Source organism: Tasmannia lanceolata, unplaced genomic scaffold, assembly GCF_043159265.1.
Source record: "Tasmannia lanceolata isolate RefF3 unplaced genomic scaffold, GAP_Taslan_0.1 ptg000013l, whole genome shotgun sequence".
Classification (NCBI taxonomy): Eukaryota; Viridiplantae; Streptophyta; class Magnoliopsida; order Canellales; family Winteraceae; genus Tasmannia; species Tasmannia lanceolata.
The window spans coordinates 32,821,158-32,843,233 of NW_027518690.1; the positions used below are offsets into that span (position 1 = coordinate 32,821,158).

At 41.9% G+C, this 22,076-nt stretch overlaps 1 protein-coding gene and 1 pseudogene across 4 annotated transcripts in view; one reads left to right on the forward strand and one right to left on the reverse strand.

Moving 5' to 3' along the window:
• LOC143890026 (Radical SAM superfamily protein) overlaps window positions 1–1,613 on the reverse strand; it is a 3,041-nt gene extending 1,428 nt beyond the window's left edge. The window contains exon 1 of the mRNA XM_077394532.1: window positions 756–1,613. Coding sequence (XP_077250647.1) covers window positions 756–1,573 — 818 coding nt within the window. The 5' untranslated portion in view covers window positions 1,574–1,613. The remainder of the gene's footprint in view (window positions 1–755) is intronic.
• Window positions 1,614–14,592: 12,979 nt separating this feature from the next.
• LOC143891401 (putative pentatricopeptide repeat-containing protein At5g59200, chloroplastic pseudogene) lies at window positions 14,593–20,158 on the forward strand (annotated as a pseudogene). 3 transcript variants are annotated; one of them, XR_013255309.1, is made up of 2 exons: window positions 14,593–15,383; window positions 19,971–20,158. The product of XR_013255309.1 is annotated as a putative pentatricopeptide repeat-containing protein At5g59200, chloroplastic pseudogene, transcript variant X3 (transcript). The 3 variants fall into 3 exon arrangements; XR_013255307.1 differs by lacking the exon at window positions 19,971–20,158 and adding an exon at window positions 16,664–18,758 and having other exon boundaries at window positions 15,284–15,383; XR_013255308.1 differs by lacking the exons at window positions 14,593–15,383; window positions 19,971–20,158 and adding exons at window positions 16,556–16,589; window positions 16,664–18,758.
• The last annotated feature ends 1,918 nt before the right edge of the window (window positions 20,159–22,076 follow it).

A 22,076-nucleotide genomic window follows, 5' to 3' on the forward strand; every position in this document is an offset into this window, starting at 1 on the left:
CTCTCCTCAGAAACATTAGGCGAGAATCGATCAGGGCCCTCCATTGATAGGCCGGCTTTTGGGTAAATCATTTTTTTTTTTTTTTTGAGAAGGTAATAGGAATCCGAGTTCAGAAACAGTTCAAAAAGAGGACAATAAATAGAGGCTACTGATATTGGGACTACCATGTTTTAATAATTGCACAAACTGAGCTTGTTTTGGGAACTGTAATAACCTCTGATATCTCTTTAAATTATAAAAGATTCGATGAGTTAGTGCAATTATCAAAACACGGTTGTGTTGATATCATTCCCCAGTGAAAACAGAAGTATATAAGGGAAACGATATATTCACCCCTTCTACTTGGGACAGCCCCCTTTAGGCTGCACCACCTCAAAATGCACATCAATTGGATGGTCCAGATCAATCCGCACATGCACTAATTGAACAGGAATCCAATGATTTATAGTTCATCTAAACCTTTTATCGTGTGAGTCCACATCACAGAAGTCGCACCAATCAAACGATCGTAAGCATCCGATTTGTGGACTGCAAATGGTATGCAAATGCACAATTGACTTGTAATTTAACAATGTCATAAGTCAGGTCCTTTGATCAGAGGCTTAAGATTGTCTGTTGGCTGATTTTCATCTGGTAGGCACCCGCGGATGAAGGGTCAGGATCATACCAAAGTATGTACCATAGTCCTGTCTCACACAACCTTCATCTAAATCTAAGCTTATCAAATTCAAATAGTTAAGAAACAAAGTATGTACCATAGTCCAAACTTGGTTCCTTGCTCCACCTGCAAATCATAGACAGACACGTGTGTCGGGCCCGCCATCACAGCAAGCTTCAAGCTCTCTTGCCACATCTCCACCGTCTGATGAGGCAAAGAAGATATAAGATCAATGCTCCAATTGTGGGTCCCACATGATCTCACAATCTCTATAGCCTCAAACACTTCCTCCACCCCATGGGCCCTACCACACCCTCTCAACATCTCTTCTTGAAAAGCCTGTACCCCCAAAGACACCCTATTCACCCCCAATTCTCTCAATTCCCCCATTTTCCTCTCATCAAAGGTGCCCGGATCCATCTCCATTGAGATCTCAGCATCCGATCGAAGGCTGAATTTCGATCTCAATGTTTCAAGGATGGTAGAGATTAGGCTAGGGGGAACCAAAGAGGGGGTCCCACCTCCGAAAAAGACTGTTTTAAGAGGTGGGTCAATGGGGGATTTGGGTTTTGTGGATAGGATTTCTTGACAGAGAAGGGTGATGTAATTTGAGAATCGGGGATCGGGGTCTAGTGGGTTTTGTGGGGAAGATGAACCTAGTGCTACGATGGGGAAGTCGCAATAATGGCAGCGTTTTCTGCAGAAGGGGAGGTGGATGTAAGCTGAGGTTGGAGGGGGTGGGATTGATAGAATAATTGGGTTGTTTTTGGTTGAGACATTTCCACAAACGGGTGGTGAGTTTGAGTTTGGGTTTGGGTTTGCGAGGATGTTGCTGTATAGGGAGAATGATACTGTTGGGTTTATGGATTTGGTGGGGATCGTTGAGAAGAAGGGAGAGAAAGTTGCTCTTAGCATATTGATGAGAGAGAGAGAGAGAGAGAGAGAGAGAGAGCGAGCTAGCTCTGATGAAACATACGGAGTCCTCTTTATACTACTATTCCGGGCCCATGCTCTGCATCGGTGTGAAATAGTGGGCCCCACCCTATGCATAGGTTTTGGTAGAGATGGGCCCACCACATCAAAACATGAGGTATAAAATGGTGGACCCATATAAATTGTTGTGTCCCATCCACTAATAGCATTAGGTGAAAAATAGTGGACCCACCATAAGCATGGGTTTGGGTAGAGATGGTGGGCCAATAGATCAGTGTAAATGGTGGGCCCCACCCATGCTATGATTGGGTATAAAATGTTGGGCCCACCCTATCGAAACAAAATTTGAGGTATAAATAAAAGAGAAACGGAAAGGGAGATGATCAACCCTCTCCTGATAATGCACCCCATATTAACGTGAATTGTGGGCAGACTTTTAACACTTTTTGACATCAAATCACGTTAAAAGTAGGGAAATGATAAATGCGCCCCTTTTCATCACTTAGGACACCCGGCTGCATTCTACTTGGCAATCAGGTCACTTCATTCCTTCAAATGTGAAGTAGATTAGCACCTTTGCAGTCATAGATACACTGTAGCTAGGTGCCCAAGTAATGAAAAGGGGCGCATTTATCATTTCCCTAAAAGTGGGGCACATTATCCTACAACGGGGGTGAAAAAATCATCGCCCAAAAGGAAAATGTTTTCCAATTATTTTATTTTTGGAAAGACAACAATGAAAACTAGTGTATATTAGAGATTCGGGATTTGCTAGGGACCATTGCAGAAAGGCATTTCGCGGCCGGCTCTTGCATGAGAGAGCAGCCACATAGGCTCACTTTTCAACAGATTGTCTTATTCTTTTAATTTATCTAGGTGGCTGTTCTGCGATGGTCCCTAGCAAATCCCTATTATAGAATGGATATGATATATTCGCCCCTTTTTCTTCCTCAGGTCACCAACTTAAAAGAGTAGTGATAAATACAGTAAAGGTGTGGCCTAGGGAAGAAAACTATGCGAAAATATCACTTACTTTCAAATAATAGATAAGTTTTTTTTTTGTTTTTTTGATGAGTAAGCTGGGGTTAGGCAAGACTCCGACCAGATATCCTTAGGAATAATGAAAATGTACAGAGATTAAGAGGGCTCGATAGCCAGCAAAAGGGGAACAGGCTCCCACATACATAAGAGAAAATAAAACATTAACCCAAGGACCCTCTTTGGCCAGAAGAAAGCACACTTATATACGAGCATATTTAACTTCATTTCGGTCCTCTTCGATGAGATGAAGGAGCTAGGGAGTGGAGAGCACTACCGGAATATCAGGTCCCTTGAAGGGAAAATTTACCTTGAAGAGCATATCAGCAGGTCTATTTCCTTCCCTCCAGGAATGTGATATTCTCCAAGCCTCGCAATGTTGAAGAGATTTGAAGATAGCAGAGACTAGATTCAAGCATTTCCATGGAGTGTTTGTTTTCATGGAGATGATGTGAACTGCGAAAAGGAAATTTGATTCAATCCAAATCCTATGGATACCTCTGTCTTTTGCCATGTTGATGCCATGAAGAATCGCTTGGAGGTCCAAAACATAGATGTCATCCATATCAGTTTCTACCGAGAACATGGCCAAGATCATTCCTTTATCATCTCTGAGAAGGCCCCCAATACCAGCACAATCAGCTTCAAGTGAAGCATCAGAATTGATTTTGACTTCATCATTTCGAGGCTTAACCCAGCAACAGTATTTGACAGCTCGGCCCAATCTACTATCTTATACCCGAAGTTAGTGGCAGCTTTAATGGCTCTGGCATGTGGAACGTCCCTGCACATTGAGAGCTGGTTCATCTTGAAGCAAATATCACTCAGAATCTTCTTCAGAACCTGAGTTTTATGGGTTGATTTGTTTTCAAAAATTCTTTGGTTTCTCTCGTTCCAAATCTGATAGATAGCAGCTTGGAACCCCATTTTGATAACAGTAGAGAGCTGTCCATTTCCTTTGAATTTGTCTCTAATCCAACTCTCCTCATCAACAAGAGTTCTTAGGGGTCTTCTTCTCCATCCCACTCTCCACAAAATGGACTTCCATATCCAGGCAGAGTACCCACAAGAAAAGAAAAGATGGTCCAAGGATTCAGAGTGTCTTGAGCACAAGGAGCAGCTTCTGTCCTGCACAACGAATGAGAGTCTGTCTCTAGTGGGTAGCCTGTTTTGGAGGGCTTTCCATACAATTATGGCTTCCCTCGGAGTGATGCCATTAAACCACACCATAGAACACCAGGGGGGATTTGGATTCTTAAGTCTGATAGATTCCCAAGCACTTTTGAGGGAGAAAGTTCCATCCGCAATAGGCTTCCAAATTGGAAAGTTTACATTAGAGTCATTGTAAATGCCTTTATCAAGGAACTTCTTTAGAGAGGCCAGTGAGGAATTGGTGCCGTGCTAAAAAAAAAAAAGAGGAGATAATACCGCCGGGGTGCCAGGGGGAATTCCACAAATCAATCTAACTCTCATCGTCAACCGAGTAGCAGATGTGAGGCAAAACAGAGCCTCTAGCTCTCAGGAGGTTTCTGGCTCCCAAGATGGCTTAGCCGGAATTGACATGGTCCAAAAATCCTTATTTCTGACATACTTATCCCTGAACCAGGAAGTCCACAGAGAATCTTTAGAAATTACATTCCTAAGGTTTTTCATCTAGAGTTTCAACTACAAAAACCTATAATCTATTATATAATTACTGAAATTTTTCATTTGATTTTAGGATACCATTAGGTTTGCTGTTTAAGTAATTCTTTGGTTTCATCTGATTTTTGTGTGAATTTAAATGGGCATCAAATCCTCATAAAAATCCATGAAAGTCATACAGTAGTCTAATTTCATGATTATATTTATACTGTAAGAGTTTAAGTTGATTTGAAATTGATATGCTATAGGTTACTGTGTTAATCTATAATCTGATTTGAATTTTAAAAAATCGTAGATTGATACCTAATCTTAATGATAATTCATGCAAATTTTTCAGTAAGCTTTAATCATTTATATCTTTATTCTGTAAAAGTTTGGAGTAATTTAAAAGTGATATGATATAGGTTGCTGTATTAATCTATAATCTGATTTGGATTTTGAAAAATCGGGAATTGATATCAAATCTTAATGATAATTCATGAAAATTTTCCAGTAAGCCACAATCATCCATATCTTGTTACTAAAAAAGTTTCAACTGATGTGGAGTTCGATTGCTTAGGGTTACTGTGTATTCCTAGCAATCTGGTCTTAATGATATTAAATCACAATTTAATAGCAAATCAATATAAAAAAGTCAGTAAAAATCTCCAAAAAACCTTAAGTTTTCATCATAAATGCAATCCCTAACTTTTTTGAAACAGAAACCTTAGGGTTCATAGATTGCCTTTGTAAATTGGCTATTCCGTGACAATTTAACTGTCGAGATCACAACCGTAATCGTATACTAATTGCGATTAATCCTGGATAATTGGAGTGCGTAAATGATAGTATGATATTGGCTCCGAGGTCCACTGTCCACGAAAATCCTGAGAAATATGCCAGGCAATAAGATACTATAATTTACGTTCTAAATTATACAAGTGTTGAGAGCACGATTCCCTTCCATGGTTGCGATCCGAGGCCGAAACTTGCGAACCATAGAGCCTTTGGTATTCCTTAGATGTTTAGGAATAAAAAATCCTCAAAAATTGAAAGTCATTAAGTTCAACAAATCGAATTAACTCGCTCCATGTCTTTAGAACCGTTGGATTACGGCTTTCCATCGTAAGAACCATTAGAGCCATATTTAGGAACACTTACGTCATGTCGTGTCCTGGGTTTTAGAGAGTCCTAGAGTTAGGAGTCCAGCCTCATCACGGGCGTTTGCTACGGATAGCAATCGTGCCATAGATCTAGTTACACTAGTTATTCTCTTTTCTCATAGGACAAGCCTAGTTACCTAGGATGTAGGTTCACCTGCATTAGTCTAGGGGTGTCTTGCACTTAGATAAGATCATATAGCATCTTAGATGAAGTTATAGGATAATAAAATCTTCAACTTGAACTAAATAATTTCTCTTAAAACTGTTGAAATAGTCAATCCAGTCTAGATCGGTGTCCTAGATGAGTTAGGCATAAGTAGCTTAGTTTAGGTGCACCGAACTTTGTCGACTCTGATACCAGTGAGGCTTGGGTACGTAGGCAGCTTGGATGCTTGATGGCATACCAATCATGAGTCGGCCCCACACATAAGTGGTGGGGTTTTGTATATTAGTTTTCTTATAAATTCTTAATTAAAATATGTAGGATTTTTCTCAAATTAGCATTTTAGGAGAACTTTCACTTAGATTGAATTCAAACAAATTAAAAAAATCAAAATACACATTTAGGAATTACATTGGAATTAGATCTTAGGATGCATGTCACATAGTTCGCACATTAATATAGAGTTAAATGAGCCATTTAAAAGAAATTCAAAAGAGTTAACTTTTTGAAATTGAAAACCGATTATCGGGCAGGAATGGTGCATGTGGTGGTAACTCCCCATACCTTCCATTCTCGTAACCAGGTAACGAGTTTAGATTTCTGGTCAATTATGGGTCCTAGATCCCTCATCTAGGTGGCGACTCTGTCACTCTCTTTTGCGTGGAATTCAGATTACCTTAGTGATCCCAAGTTCACGGAAAAGATGAATTAAATCACACCTTGCTAGGCTCGGCGGCTTACCGCTGCCCCTATAGGTACTGGGTTGCACGTTTGTTTGCACCCTATGGCTTGGTTGCTGCCTGCTTGGTTGAGTAATTAAAATAAATAATAAAAGGCACACGCCAATCGTGTGGGTACGAGAGACCAAGAGAGAGCGTGGCGGCTCGCGCCATTCCCCTCTCGCGGGATCGGGTCCCACAGTAGGCCAAAGCAGTTCCAATGCCCTTCTTAAACTCCTTATGTATGTTTGGAGAAAAAGCACATTGTATGATTCTTGCCACTAGACAAGAGAGGAAAGACGTCGAACACTTAACGTCCCTTCAGCTGAAGAAGGGTTTAAAGAAAGGGGAACCCACCTTCGTGGCAACCTTAAAGATGGGAGAGGCACTGGTGTGGGAGATTCTCATTCCCCCGAGCATCAAAGATGTTATAGAAGAATTTAAAGATGTCATGACTGAGAAGCTACCCAAGAAGCTGTCGCCAAGGAGGGCAGTGGACTATAAAATCGAGCTAAAGACTGGCAGCATACCCCCAGCCCATGCCCCCTACAGAATGGCCCCTCCAGAGCTAGCAGAGCTTAGGAGGCAACTCAATGAGCTACTAGAAGCAGGATTTCTTAGGCCTTCAAAGGCCCCCTTTGGTGCCCCAGTTCTATTCCAAAAGAAGCATGATGGGAGTCTACGATTGTGTATTGACTACAGGGCCCTTAACAAGCTGACTCTGAAGAATAAGTATCATATCCCCCTAATTGTTGACTTGTTTGACCAACTGGGAGGAGCCAGATACTTCTCCAAGCTGGATTTACGATTCGGCTATTACCAGGTGCGAATTGCAGAAGGAGATGAGGCCAAGACAACCTATGTAACAAGATATGGTGCCTTTGAATTCTTGGTGATGCCATTTGGCCTTACTAATGCCCCTGGAACCTTTTGTACTTTGATGAATGGGTTGTTTCATGAGTTTCTAGACAAGTTTGTAGTGGTGTACCTCGATGACATTGTAGTATATAGCAACACTCTCGAAGAACACAACGATCATTTAAAGAAGGTCCTTGGAGTACTCAGAAATAACAGACTCTATGTGAAGCTAGAGAAGTGCTCATTTGCTCAGGAACATATTATGTTCTTGGGTCACGAAGTGGGTAGAGGAGAAATTCGCATGGACAATGAGAAGGTCCGTGCCATCCAAGAGTGGCAAATTCCAACCAAGGTGGGAGAACTCTGGTCATTCCTCGGGCTTGTTAACTACTATCGGCGGTTCATATCAGATACTCAAATCGAGCGGCTCCTTTGACGGACTTGTTGAAGAAAGATCGCCTGTGGTTATGTTCCGAAAAATGTAATACTGCGTTCCAGAATCTCAAGGATGTTGTTATGGCGGAGCCAGTGCTACAGCTGCCGAATCATTCGCTGCCATTTGAAGTTCAGACTGATGCCTCAGACTATGCTATTGGCGGTGTGCTCATGCAAGAAGGGTACCTGATTGCTAATGAGAGCCGCAAACTCAATGACATTGAACGAAAGTACACCTTGCAAGAAAAGGAGATGACCGCAATAGTACACTGCTTGCGAGTTTGGAGACATTACCTTCTTGACTCCAAGTTTGTTTTCAAGACCGATAATGTAGCCACAAGCTATTTCCAAACCCAGAGGAAGTTGTCCCCAAAACAAGCTCGATGGCAAGATTTCCTTGCAAAATTTGACATGGTCCTAGAATACAAGCCGGGCCGGTCGAACCAAGTAGCTAACGTACTCAGTCGAAAGGCTGAGTTGGCCACCTTGAAATTGGATGAACATGCCTCCATGTGTCAAATAAAGAGCAACCTACAAGACCGTATTCGTGAAGGGCTTGAGAAAGATCCCTTCACCCAAACTGTCATGTAGCTTGTAAAGGGGGGCGGATCACGACGTTTTTGGACCCAAAACGGTCTCCTACTGACCAAGCGGAGTTGAATATACATCCCGCGATCAGGTGACCTAGGGAAGGAACTTTGAGAGAGTGCCATGATACTTTGTGGGTAGGGCACCCTGGGATTCATCGCACTCTCGCCTTGGTAGAACGTAGTTACTACTGGCCCCGAATGAGCGATGATGTGGAAGAGTATGTTCGAACGTGCCTCACTTGCCAGCAAGATAAGGTGGAAATGGACAAGCCCTTGGGACTCTTAGACCCGTTGCCAATGCCGAAGGGACCTTGGGAGAGTATCTCCCTTGACTTTATTGTGGGCTTACTCAAAGTTGGGGAGTTTGGCTCTATCATAGTGGTCGTGGACAGGTTTTCAAAGTATGCAACCTTCATACCAGCGCCATTACATTGCAGTGTAGAGAAGGCAACTAGACTATTCTTCCGCCATGTTGTGAAGTATTAGGGCGTTCCCCAAAATATTGTCAGTGACAGGGACCCAAGATTCACAGGCCGCTTGTGGACCAAAGTGTTTAAGTTGTTGGGCACAAAGTTAAACTTCTCCTCCAGCCTACACCCCCAAGCCGACGGACAGACAGAAAGGGTCAATGCCCTACTTGAAGAGTACTTTAGGCACTTTGTTAGCGCCAACCAACGAAATTGGGTTCACCTGCTCGATGTAGCGCAGTTTTGCTACAACTTACAAAAGTGCTCTGCATCTAATCAAAGCCCCTTCGAGCTAGCGACTGGCCGGCAACCTTCCACCCCCCATTCCATCGTTGCTAGTTATATCGGCAATAGCCCCCCTGCTTATCATATGACAAAAGAGTGGCAGACAAATGTAGACATCGCCAGAGTGTATTTGGAGAAAGCTTCAAGGAGGATGAAGAAGTGGGCGGATCAGGATAGAAGACCAGATGACTTCAAAGTTGGTGACTTGGTGTTAGTCAAATTAAACTCGAGCCAGTTCAAGTTCACCCACAAAGTGCATAAAAGCTTGGTTCGAAAGTATGAAGGGCCCCTTCCCATCCTTGAGCGTGTTGGTAAAGTCTCCTTTCGGGTTCAACTCCCTTCATGGCTCAGAATCCATCATGTCTTTCATGCCAGTTGTTTGAAGCCTTATCGAGCCGTTAAGGAAGACAACACCAGAAATACATCAGTTCGAGAGGAACCGCATGCAACTTCCTTCACACCTGAAGTTGAGCGTATCATGGCTGAACACACCATGCCGCAAGGAACTTCTCGAAGACCGGCACTAGAATACCTCGTGTGGACCCCGATCCGAGAGAGGCGGGGGGACAACCCCCCAGAAAGTCTCTAGATCATCCACGTGAAAGAGAGCTCCACCAAGGAACTCTCGAAAGAGTGCCCCTCACAGCATGAGTGGCGATGTAAAGTGAGATACCTCTTGATTCGGGGACCAGCCCGGATTCGAGACGCACCTTAAACAAAGAAAGAGTCGCCATCCAAGGAAGTGGGCCTTGGATCCCATGATGTGCTATGTCGCAACAGATAACCAGAGATACAAAAGGTCCGTGCCTGATGACGAATGGGGAAGGGGTTAGGCGCCTCCAATTCGCCCAAGTGCAAGCACCTGGTCTCTTTTGCCATTTATTATTAACTTTGAAGAGTTTTGGGCAAAAATCATGCGAAATGGGAACGAATATCCCCGAGATAACGTCTAGCTAATCATGCATGTCTCGGAGAGGAATAAGAAGCACACACAAGAAATGAAAGACATGGCACCTAAGAATAGCTAGGTTAAGAGTGTCATGCCTAATTGGTGTCTAAGTTCTGATGGGCAAACACATGCATGCTAAAGCTAAAGGTATAGGGTCTGTACATGAAAGTAAGAAAATACAGCAAAACACACAGCAAAACACGACTCCACACGACAAACCCTAGACTCTAATGCGATACTTGACTCGGACCAAAATGGCCATCCATCCTGGCTGCACTACGTATCCCGGCCTCGGAAAGAATCAGAGTCAACGTAGTTCGACGACCTATGCTAAACTACAATGCCTAACCCTCTAGGACCGCTATCCTAGACTCGATCAACTAGACTCGACTAGTTTTTAAAGCTTCTTGCTATTACTTAAGTTTAAGTGAATGGTAATTTTTAGGACTCCCTATATGCGCTAACTAATGCAGGTGGGCCCTACACCCTATGTGTGACTAGGCTGTGTGTCCTAAGGAAAACCATGGGCTATCTAAGCGCATTCTAGTCTAGCCATCGGCTCGACTAAGTGTCTAACCGACCACGACTCTAGGCCTCCTAACGCTGAGGACACTCACACGACAAGACTCAGCATATCAACACAAACAGGACAGACTCCTAACTCTAAGACACCCCAAACGCCTAGGACAGACTCCTAACTCTATGAGAAGATCTTTTGAAAATTGTTGGTAAGGTTATTTTGAAGAATTTTTGTAGTTTTGGAAGGTTTGAAAGGTTTTGAAGCTTATAGAAGTTTTTGAAGTTGTGACTGAACTCAGGATGCCAGCTGCAAATCTGAGCTGCCTACGTACCCCTCAGCTAGGAATCAAGCCATCCGTAGTTCGGGCCGGATTTTCCTAACTACACTCTTAATGACTCAAGATTTTTGATGTTTTGAAGTGTTTTTGTTATTTTTTACACAAGAGGACAGAATCCTATCATCATAAGGGTAGGACAAACTCCTGATATCCCGCAAAGGTTGGACGACATCCTATGCTTTGCGGGGGGACTGGACAGAATCACAAATTTGCAAGGGTTGGACAACATCCTATACCCTGCAAGAGCGGATAAAAATCACATGACTTGATGAGATGATGGACAGAATCCTAAGCCCTATGATGATAGGACAGACTCCTAAAAGATTGACTATCTAAGTAAGGACAGACTCCTATGCTAAAGGACTGACTCTGAAAGATGGAAGGACGGAATCCTAAACTTTATGAAGGGATAGGACAGAATCCTAAACTCTACAAGGGTAGGACAGACTCCTAAACCCTAGGATGGTAGGACAGACTCCTAAACTCTCTATGACTGACTCTAAAGAGGAAGAAATCCCTTAACCTGCGAAGACTCTAAGGCAGGAAGGGAAGGGGTTGGCGCTCAAGAAGCATTCCGTCATAGCCTCATGAATACCAATTTTCAAAAGGCACGCATCAGGAAAACGATTCTCACCATCCACTTTCGATCATTGAGACTTAAACCTCGAAATATAACCCCAAATGCCTAACCCTGCATGAAGAATTAGCCCCCTAAATTGGGTAACCACAACAACCCAACTCACTTTCTTATGCAAAGGAGACATAGAAGTTGCCACAACACAAGCATTCCAACTGATTGACCAAATTTAGACAATTACTAGGATCGGATAATCAAAGCAACAACAGGGGACATGGGGCTGGTGACACAAGGATTTGAGTTGATAATCCATGACTATGAAGATAGGTAATGAATGCCGTAAATTTGAATAGCAAAAGATGTGGGTGCTTATGAAATGGCATAATTTTGCTCTATGCTCTTTGGAAAATACAACCCTTAAGCTGAAGATGAAACAGTATAGCTCCTACAGCATAATCAACAATAATGGAGGGCCATGACCAAACCCACAAGCCACCTAATGGAGAGCAGACAAGTTGGGACAGCAATTGTCGAAAGCATTGCTAGATAGGTATTATTTTCCACCCATCTGATGTGAAAGAAAAGTGTCATGGCCCCAGAATGCTTTGCAAATCACAATACCCTCAAGCTTCCTTCGGCCTCTTGGGAATTATAATAGAGGTCTGCCAAAGACAAGGTGGCTGAGTGTAGCTGGTACAAGACAATTTGCTCTATTTTAACTACTACATGGAGACTATTTCACAAGATCCATTATAAGCGAGACTGAAAAAAAGAATCAAACTATGGGGCAAAAGATATCTCACGCTAGGATATTTGAAACTTTGACAAACATTTAAACGAACAACAACCGAATGGCTTTGTGAGAGGAATAACACCTGAACCTTCACTTGTGACTTTGTGAGAAATGCCCGATCAATTCACATAAATTGGGCTTAGGCTAAACAAATTAAAATGGGATGCTTGAACAGCTTAAAACCTTTTACATGTAACAACCATTTAAACAAATGAGGCTCGCTGGGACCAAGAAAAAAAATCTAAACAATTCTTTTTCAGTTCAATCCCATGGATGGTTTGCCAAACCAAAATGAAAATTTAACTAATATCCTTCTGTTCTGATTTTCGAAGTAAAGACGGAGAAAGAAAATCCGAGATGAAAACTGGATGAGAAACAAAAATTTAAAAGAGGGTTAAACTTCTTGAATTCAAACACTCAGATACATGACATGATAAAAGAAACACAGAAACCAACATTCGGCATAGAGCAAAAACATGAATATAAATGGGGATTGATACCTCTGAGCCGGGAAGATGAAGAAAAATGAAATGGGTTCGGAAGTAGCGGCGGTGGTCGGAGGTGATGAGGCAATCAGTGACCGACAATGGTGGCGTCTCTTCTCCTTCTTTCTCTCTGCTCAAATCTCTCCCAAATGGGCTGGTCGGAGATGGTGGTTGCAGGTTTGGTTAGAGGGCTGAAGCTTGCAGAGGTGGTTGCTGGAGAAGGCGAAGATTGATGTGGGTTTCTAAACGAATTTGAAAGATGGTGGAGATAGCAATGGAAAAGGGTCTTGGAATGGGGTCTGTTGATGATAGTTGTGAAAATAAGATGGGGTTTTGATGAGGATTTCAAGATCCCACGTATGATTTAGAGAAGATGGATGGTAGAGATTAGGATGGAAGAAACAGAGATGGTGTTCGACTATGCGGGAAAAGAGAAGAAAATGGTCGGATTCCGGTGGTCTTCGCCGGAGAAGATGGGTAGCTTGTCGGATGTGGGTTTGGTGACAGAGGAGGTAAGGAATGGGGTTCTGATGGTGGGTTTGGGGGGTAATAATGGAGAAAATAGTGGAAAGGGTATGGCCGGCCGGATTTGCAGAGGTGGCTGCTAGGAAGGTGGTGGTGGTTGATGGGTATGAGGAAGTGATTTGGGTGGCTGATGGGGTACGGGTTTGGTAGTGGAGGTTGAGAAATTAGTGGTGGTGGTGGTAACGGTGGGAATGGCAGAAAAATGGAGGAGGGTTTGGGTTAATGGGTTTGAGTGATAAAGAAAAAGAAAAAATGGTGGAGGTAGGTGGTTGGGGCGAAAATGAAGAGGAAGGTGGAGGTTGGCCGGATCTTTGGTCGGAGAAGCCGAAATGGGTTTGGGGAACAAAAAATGGTTTTGATCACTGATGGTGGTGATTGGGCAAAAATGGTGGGAGTGGGATGAGCTTGCAGATGGAGGAGATGGTGGAGGTTTTGGTTTGGGTCTAGGAGGGTGACCGGATTCCGGCAAGATTACTGGAATCCATGGAGTTTGGGCTAAAATTTGTGATGGAGGTAGAGGTTGAGAAAATGAAGAGTGGAGAATGGAGGTGGAGGTGATGGTCGGTGATGAGAGCCGGATCCTTGCCGGATTCCGTTTAGGGTGGCTAGGGAAGATGGAGATGGGGTTTGTGGATTTCCCTCTTCTCTGCCTCTCTCTCTCTCTCTCTCTGTTTTCTCCTTCTCTCTGTTATTTCTCAAACGAAAAAAAGGAGATCTCCCCCTTGTCTCACGAGCTCTTTTGGAGTTAAATAGCTAGGTCTCCCTCTTCAATTTAATCTCCACCCTCCATTTGCTCCATTTCTTTTTTCTTTTTTTTGTTAGGTTATTTTCAGCCATTGATCTATTATCCCTAGCCCTAACTCTATCTTAGAAACCCTAAAACCCTAAAATGTTCTAGCTAATCTAAGCCCTATATCTCACCTTTTTGATCCAACAGCCCATGTTCATTGCTTTTAAAGAAAGCAATACAAGCTTCCAAGAATGCCCCTTTTGAGAGGCTCTTTTATCCACATCCTAATTGTTGGCTATTTGATGGGAAATGATGAACTCACACCCCGCCATTCATTCCTTGGACAGCCCATTTTATAGAAAAAGCAACATATTTACCACCCCGCTCTTATCTGGACATCCCCATCTAGTGCATTCATGACTTGTCCGCTTTTTTATAAGGTCAGCTCGGGTAGGAAATGGGGGTGGAATAAATTCCCTTCTTCTTTGATTTGCCTATGAAAAACTAGTACTGGCACAACCATGCCCTGCTAATTCGACTCTCTTTTCGCATTTCTTTATATTATGCTCAACTTAAGCTCAAGATATCAACACCAACAATTCAGGGTTCAAATAAAGGGGTGCCAATATCAGAGGTGAAGGTTACTTTGATAGTTTTACCAATTCCGGGGACATGAGAGTGGGGATCAGGGTTTCAAATTAAAGGGGGTTTCTTGGGTTACGAACATCGATCAAAGGGCTTGGCAACAACAGTATTCTTCAGATTTTTTTGGGTTTATTTCGCACTTCGAGACCTTATTCAACCTCGGGATTTTATTCGAATATGCGGGTTTAGGGCCTTGTCAAAATGGGGTGTCCACCTCGTCAAGTGGAAAGGCCTACCAAACTCAGAAACCAGCTGGGAACCAAGGGAAAAGCTCCACCTCACTGAAGATGAAATACGTACCTACACGGACGCAATGTCGACGAGGGCGTCGACATAATTGGGTGGGGGGAGTGTCATGTGGCCATTTCGTCCAGCGTTGTTCGCATGACCTATGGCCCGTGACTTGGTCTATCAATGTAATATGTAAGAGTCATGCCTATGTATATGTTGTAGTGAGGACGTAGTTGGTATTAAAATCCAAACGTACCTCATCTCGTTGCGTCTTGGGAAGTTGTCATTTATAGCACCATTGGTTGCCACTCGCCGCTAAGTGGGTTGGTTGCTAAAGCTCTTTACCCTGAGATCTTGGTTGGCCATCGAGTGGTGCATTGCTAGTGCATATCCTAGCAGGGATTCCATTCTAGTCAACGGGTGATTGGGGACCCTTAGGAGTTGTAGACCTTCTTGGCATAATCCAATTGTAACTTGTTCTAGAATCATCAATAAAGCTTAACATTTGCCAACTCGCGTACCCTATTGCTTTGTGTGTGTTTGGAAACTTAGCGCTCCATTTGTGTTTGTTTTGTAGGTGATTCTCATAACTTTGCTAGGCTCACTTGCTTGTCGTGAGGCAACGCAAGTGCCGCATGGACCTCAATCCCAAACCAAAGGTCCGTGACACAAGGACCAAAAAGAAAAGAAAAAAAAAATGAAGACAGTGAAATCTTATAAAAGAATGAAAACATCTATCTTTAAATTAGGGAGATGATATTTTCACCCCCTCTGCAATACGCATTCGCCCCGCCCCCTTATAACGTAAACAGTGGGCAACTTTAAGGCTTTTTGACATCAAATCACGTTAAAAGGGGGTGAATCATTGCCCTTAAATTAAAGGGATAATTACATTTACACCCCCTCTAGTTTTTGACACATCCACTTCAACCCCTATAGTTTAAAAAGTGACAAAGACATCCCCTCTAGTTTCGTTTTGTTTAAGGTTTGCCCCCTCAGCTGAAGGTTCGTCCATAGATTGAAGGGTTAGGATGATCCGATGGAGCTGATTTTTTGGGCACACCCTATCTATGTCAGGACCCATCAAATGAACGCTTTGGATCATCCAAATAATGTGGGTCCATACTCGAATCCAAACACTACCAAACGCTTTGGATTCGGGTATGGGCCCACATTATTTGGATGATCCAAAGTGTTCATTTGATGGGTCCTGACATAGATAGGGTGTGCCCAAAACATCAGCTCCATCGGATCATCCTAACCCTTCAATCTATGAACGAACCTTCAGCTGAGGGGGCAAACCTTAAACAAAACGAAACTAGAGGGGATGTCTGTCACTTTTTAAACTATAGGGGTTGAAGTGGATGTGTCAGAAACTAGAGGGGGTGTAAATGTAATTATCCCTAAATTAAAATATAAAGTAAATATGTCAGGGAGAGACAACGTGCCAGAGGAGAGAGAGACTACAAAAAAAACCGCTGACTAAACTTTATGGAAAACTCCCGGTTGAAGCTTATGGAATTTTTTTTTTATTTCCACCACTTGGCTTCGTCCTTGGAGTAATTGGTTGTTTCACATGGTATTAGAGCTATTGCCTCATGGCAAGTCTTGGGCTTAAAACTGAACAACTCCTTGATATTAAAAATCCACGTGTAAGGCCAACCCAATAGAGGGGTGACACGTGAGAGGAATTGTTGAAGTATAAATGAATAAATAAATAATAAATAAATAAATAAATAAATAATTAACTTTTAAAAAAAATAAATGAATAAATAACACCAACTCTAACAGCTCAAGAAGCTTTTGGAGTAATTGGTTATTTCACAAGCTCCATGGCTGCTTCATAGATGCAAATGTCATTCTTGGTAAGTAAACTAGCTTTTGGTATTTCTTATTGAGCTTCTCATAATAAGAAACCGTTTGTTACACCCAATCACAGGTACAAATGTTTGAACTTTGAACAATGAAATACTTTTGGTGGCAAATAGCATGTTTGAATGTTGAGACATCCACCTTCCAATACCCAAATCCCAAGTTCTAAAATGCCTTGCTTATCCTTTAGTCACCCCCAACCTCCTCCAATTCAACACAAAACCATCAATCCCAACAACAACCAAAACTATCTTTCCTTTACTAGCACAAGACAGCTAGAGAATCATGCATACTCCTTACTCCAAGCTTGCACAACCATCAAACAGATCACCCAAATCCACACCCACATCATTCGTAATTCAATCCACCAAAACAACTTTGTCATAGCCAAGCTCATCTCCTCCTACTTCTCCTCTCAAAACCCATCATACGCTCTTCGATCTTTCAATCAAGTCCTCGACCCAAATCAATTTCTATGGAACAATATGATTATAGGCTTGGTACAACTCGATCGCTACTTAGACGCGCTCATCTTTTACTCTAGAATGCTAAATTTCGGGTCTCAACCTGACAATTTCACCTTCCCATATGTGATCAAGGCGTGTTCGAAGCTTCTCGCGATCAAAGAAGGAAAGGCTATTCATGGTCAGGTTTTGAAATTGGGTTTGAGCTTAAATGTCTATGTCCAAACGTCGCTGTTGGATTTTTACGGGTCTTGTCATGAGATTGTTGATGCTCGCCGTTTGTTCGATAGAATGACTGAAAGAGATATTGTGAGTTGGAACGCAATTGTTATGAGCTATGTTCGATGTGGATTGATGGAACTTGCTAACGAATTGTTTGAAGAAATGCCCATGAGAAATGTTTCTTCTTGGACCACCATGATAGGAGGGTTTGTGCAGAGTGGAAATTCTAGAGAGGCTTACGTTTTCTTTTGTAGAATGCAAGCTGGTAATGTAAAACCGGATAAAATGACGATAGTTACGATCCTTTCTGCCATTGCTGATTTGGGTACATTGGATATAGGTAGATGGGTTCATGATTATGTGGAGAAGAACAGAATTGAGATCGATTCCTTTGTGGGAACTGCTCTTATAAATATGTATTCAAAATGTGGAAGCATGAAAGATGCTCAAGTAGTGTTTGATGGGATGAATTCAAAAAATGTATCATGTTATAATGCAGTGATTATGGGTTTCATGGTTCATGGAATGGGCGAGGAAGCGCTCGAAGCGTTTAGAGAGGCCAAACGAATGGGAATCGGAATCGATGATATTACTATGATTGCGATCTTGAGTGCTTGTAGCCATTCTGGTTTAGTCAATGAGGGGTGTAAGATATTTGAATCAATGAGAGAGGATTATAATATTGAACCAAAGATTGAGCATTATGGATGCATAGTTGATCTTCTAGGGAGGGCTGGACGGTTTGATGACGCAATGGTGATTGTTAAATCGATTGAAGGGGATTCTTTTGTGTTGGGAACATTGGCTTTTGCTTGTAGAATACATGGAAATGTGGAACTTGGAGAGGAATTGGTGAGGAAAATGTTGAAACTAGACCCATTGAATAGTGGGTTGTTAGTACTGAACTCTAATTTGCACGCGGCTGAAGGAAGGTGGGAGGAGGCTGCTGGTGTGAGGAGATTGATGAAGGATAGAAGGATTCAGAAGAAACCCGGGTGTAGTTGGATCGATGTGAATGGTACTGTTCATGAATTTTTCGCGGGGGACAGTTCTCACCCATGTTGGAAGGAGATGTATTCCATTTTGGCAGATTTGAGGGAACAAATGAAGTTGTTTGCATGAGAGGTGCCTCCGTGCATGGTCATAAATATTTGCCTCGGGAATTTCTCTAAAAAGTGTATACCTCTGGATATTTTAAATCTTTTTGATACTTTTGGGTTTATATCGGAAAGAAATCTGGAAAAAATAGAATATTTAAATATATAATTTGGGGTATCAAATAAAAAATATAGTAAAATTAGCTCCATATATTGAGGAGAAGATGAGAGAGCACCGTTTAAGATGGTTTGAGCATATCCAACGTAGGCCTTTGGATGCTCCAGTGAGAAGAAGTGACTCGTGCCAAGTTGATGGAGTAAAAAGAAGAAGGCAGAACAAAAATAACTTGGGTAGAAACAGTGAGGAAAGACTTGAGGGCTAGGAACATAACAGAGAACATGACCTTGGATAGGATAGAATGGAAGAAAATGATCCATGTAAACGAACCATTAGTGTCAGGATTAGACTTAGTCAACTTGAGCTAGATAGATCATTTCACCTTCTCCATGAAAATTTTCTAAAGGATTCATTAGCCGGCCCCAACTAGTTTGGGACAAAGGCTTAGTTGAGTTGAGTATTTTTCCTACTAAATGATAAAAATGAAAATATTGCAATATTTTATTTAAAATCTTACGAATGTTTGGGGATTTTGTCATTTTATCAAAATATTGCAATAAAATGAAGATATTTTGAAAAATATTGCAATATTGAAAAAAATATTGCAATCAAAATTAGGGGTGCAACTTGGGTCGGGCTCAACTCGACCCCAACGGGTTCAACCCGATTTTGGCTCAGGTTGGGTTGGCATTTCCTCGGGCTGGGTTGGGTTAGGGTTGGGAAAAGCCAACCCGATTTAATTTTGTGTTGGGTTAGGGTTGAGGCCTTGGTAACCCGAACCCTTTTAACTTACCAACTTCTCCAAAAGCTTAAGCTGGGCGTTATGTATCTTTTATAACACTACCCCACACATGTGGCCCACTTGGCAAACACGTGGCACATGTGGTCCCACTTTGGGCCGACCATCGCATGTGAATTTATGCTATCCGGGTGGTTTGAACTTGAGACCTTTGGCTCTGATACCATGTTAACTTACCAACTTCTCCAAAAGCTTAAGCTGTTGGAGAAAGGCATTATGTATCTTTTATACTTCAACATGACCTCCGTCCTCTAATTTTATCTTGATTTTCTTTGGGTTATTGTATTTTTCTGTTTGGCCCAAGGTGAAACCGAACCAACCCGACCTGATTTCGCGTAGATGGGTTGGGTTAGGGTTGACCATTCTCAACCCGAGGCTCAAGTTGGGTTGGGTTAGGGTTGGCCTCAACCCGACCCGAGTTGCACCCCTAATCGAAACATTGCAATATTTTGAAAAAATGAAGATATTTGTGACTATGCCTGATTGAGGAAAAGAATATGTAATATAAGAAAGCATCGAAGAGCATGGTCCTTAGCTATTGTCATTTATATAACATGGGTACTTTTTATTTATTCAATTTAATGATCAGCTTACATTTCAATTCAACCTCATATTTTGCACTGGAATTCAGTGATCTATTTTCTTCCTAATGAGTGCCGATGACTTCTTGACAGAGAAGACGTTGAAGGAGTCGAGGCGTTGTGGAATGATTTGGATTTAGACTTTGGGATTACCCACAACTACCTTACCTTGATTTAGGGAGAACAAAGGAAAATTGGGACTGTTTTACTTTTTGAAAGAATAGAGAACAAGATTATTCTGTCATGGTAATTTTAGGGTCAGACTTATTAATATTGATTTGGTAGCAATAAATCTTCTTGTTCTAGAGATTTTTTTTTTTGCCATTTTCATAGAAAAACCAAGCTAATAGAAATCAAAGAGTAAAAAAAATAAAAGATAAAGAGATTTGAATTACAATTTGTTGATAAGATAAGAAACTGGTCTTGTAAGTAATCATCTTTGCTGATTTTTGTCAAGGGAGATGATATTTGCACTCCCTTTTTTGAAAATATCACTCCATTGTCACTTACCCTTTGCTATTTGTTGTGGCATTTCCCTACGAGTCTACTAGCTATTCTACAAATTGGCAATCAGAGACGTTTGAATTAGAGTAGCTAAAATTAATATCAAAACAATGCGGTGCTAGTATCATCATAAGCTATCTCAAGGAAGTTTAGAAAACATAGTGAGTCATCCCTGCATCAAAAGGAATTATCTGCCTAAAATTTTTTTGGCTCTTAGCATATTGTTGAGAGAGAGAGAGAGAGCTAGCTATGATGAAACATACGGAGTCCTCTTTATACTACTATTCCGGGCCCATGCTCTGCATGGGTGTGAAATAGTGGGCCCCACCCTATGCATAGGTTTTGGTAGAGATGGGCCCACCACATCAAAACATGAGGTATAAAATGGTGGACCCATATAAATTGTTATGCCCCATCCACTCATAGCATTAGGTGAAAAATAGTGGACCCACCATAAGCATGGGTTTGGGTAGAGATGGTGGGCCAATAGATCAGTGTAAATGGTGGGCCCCACCCATGCTATGGTTGGGTATAAAATGTTAGGCCCACCCTATCAAAACAAATTTTGAGGTATAAATAAAAGGGAAACGGAAAGGGAGATGATCAACCCTCTCCTGATAATGCACCCCCCTATTAACGTGAATTGTGGGCAAACTTTTAACACTTTTTGACATCAAATCACGTTAAAAGTGGGGAAATGATAAATGCGCCCCTTTTCATCACTTATGACACCCGGCTGCATTCTACTTGGCAATCAGGTCACTTCATTCCTTCAAATGTGAAGTACATTAGCACCTTTGCAGTCATAGATACACTGTAGCTAGGTGCCCAAGTAATGAAAAGGGGCGCATTTATCATTTCCCTAAAAGTGGGGCACATTATCCTACAACGGGGGCGAAAAAATCATCGCCCAAAAGGAAAATGTTTTCCAATAATTTTATTTTTGGAAAGACAACAATGAAAACTAGTGTATATTAGAGATTCGGGATTTGATAGGGACCATTGCGGAAAGGCATTTCTCGGCCGGCTCTTGCATGAGAGAGCAGCCACATAGGCTCACTTTTCAGCAGATTGTCTTATTCTTTTAATTTATCTAGGTGGCTGTTCTGCGATGGTCCCTAGCAAATCCCGATTATAGAATGGATATGATATATTCGCCCCTTTTTCTTCCTCAGATCACCAACTTAAAAGAGTAGTGATAAATATAGTAGCGGTGTGGCCCAGGGAAGAAAACTATGCGAAAATATCACTTCCTTTCAAATAATAGATAAGTTTTTTTTTTTGATTTTTTGATGAGTAAGCTAGGGTTAGGCAAGACCCCGACCAGATATCCTTAGGAATAATGAAAATGTACAGAGATTAAGGGGGCTCGATAGCCAGCAAAAGGGGAACAGGCTCCCACATACATAAGAGAAAATAAAACATTAACCCAAGGACCTTCTTTGGCCAGAAGAAAGCACACTTATATACGAGCATATTTAACTTCATTTCGGTTCTCTTCGATGAGATGAAGGAGCTAGGGAGTGGAGAGCACTACCGGAATATCAGGTCCCTTGAAGGGAAAATTTACCTTGAAGAGCATATCAGCAGGTCTATTTCCTTCCCTCCAGGAATGTGATATTCTCCAAGCCTCGCAATGTTGAAAAGATTTGAAGATAGCAGAGACTAGATTCAAGCATTTCCATGGAGTGTTTG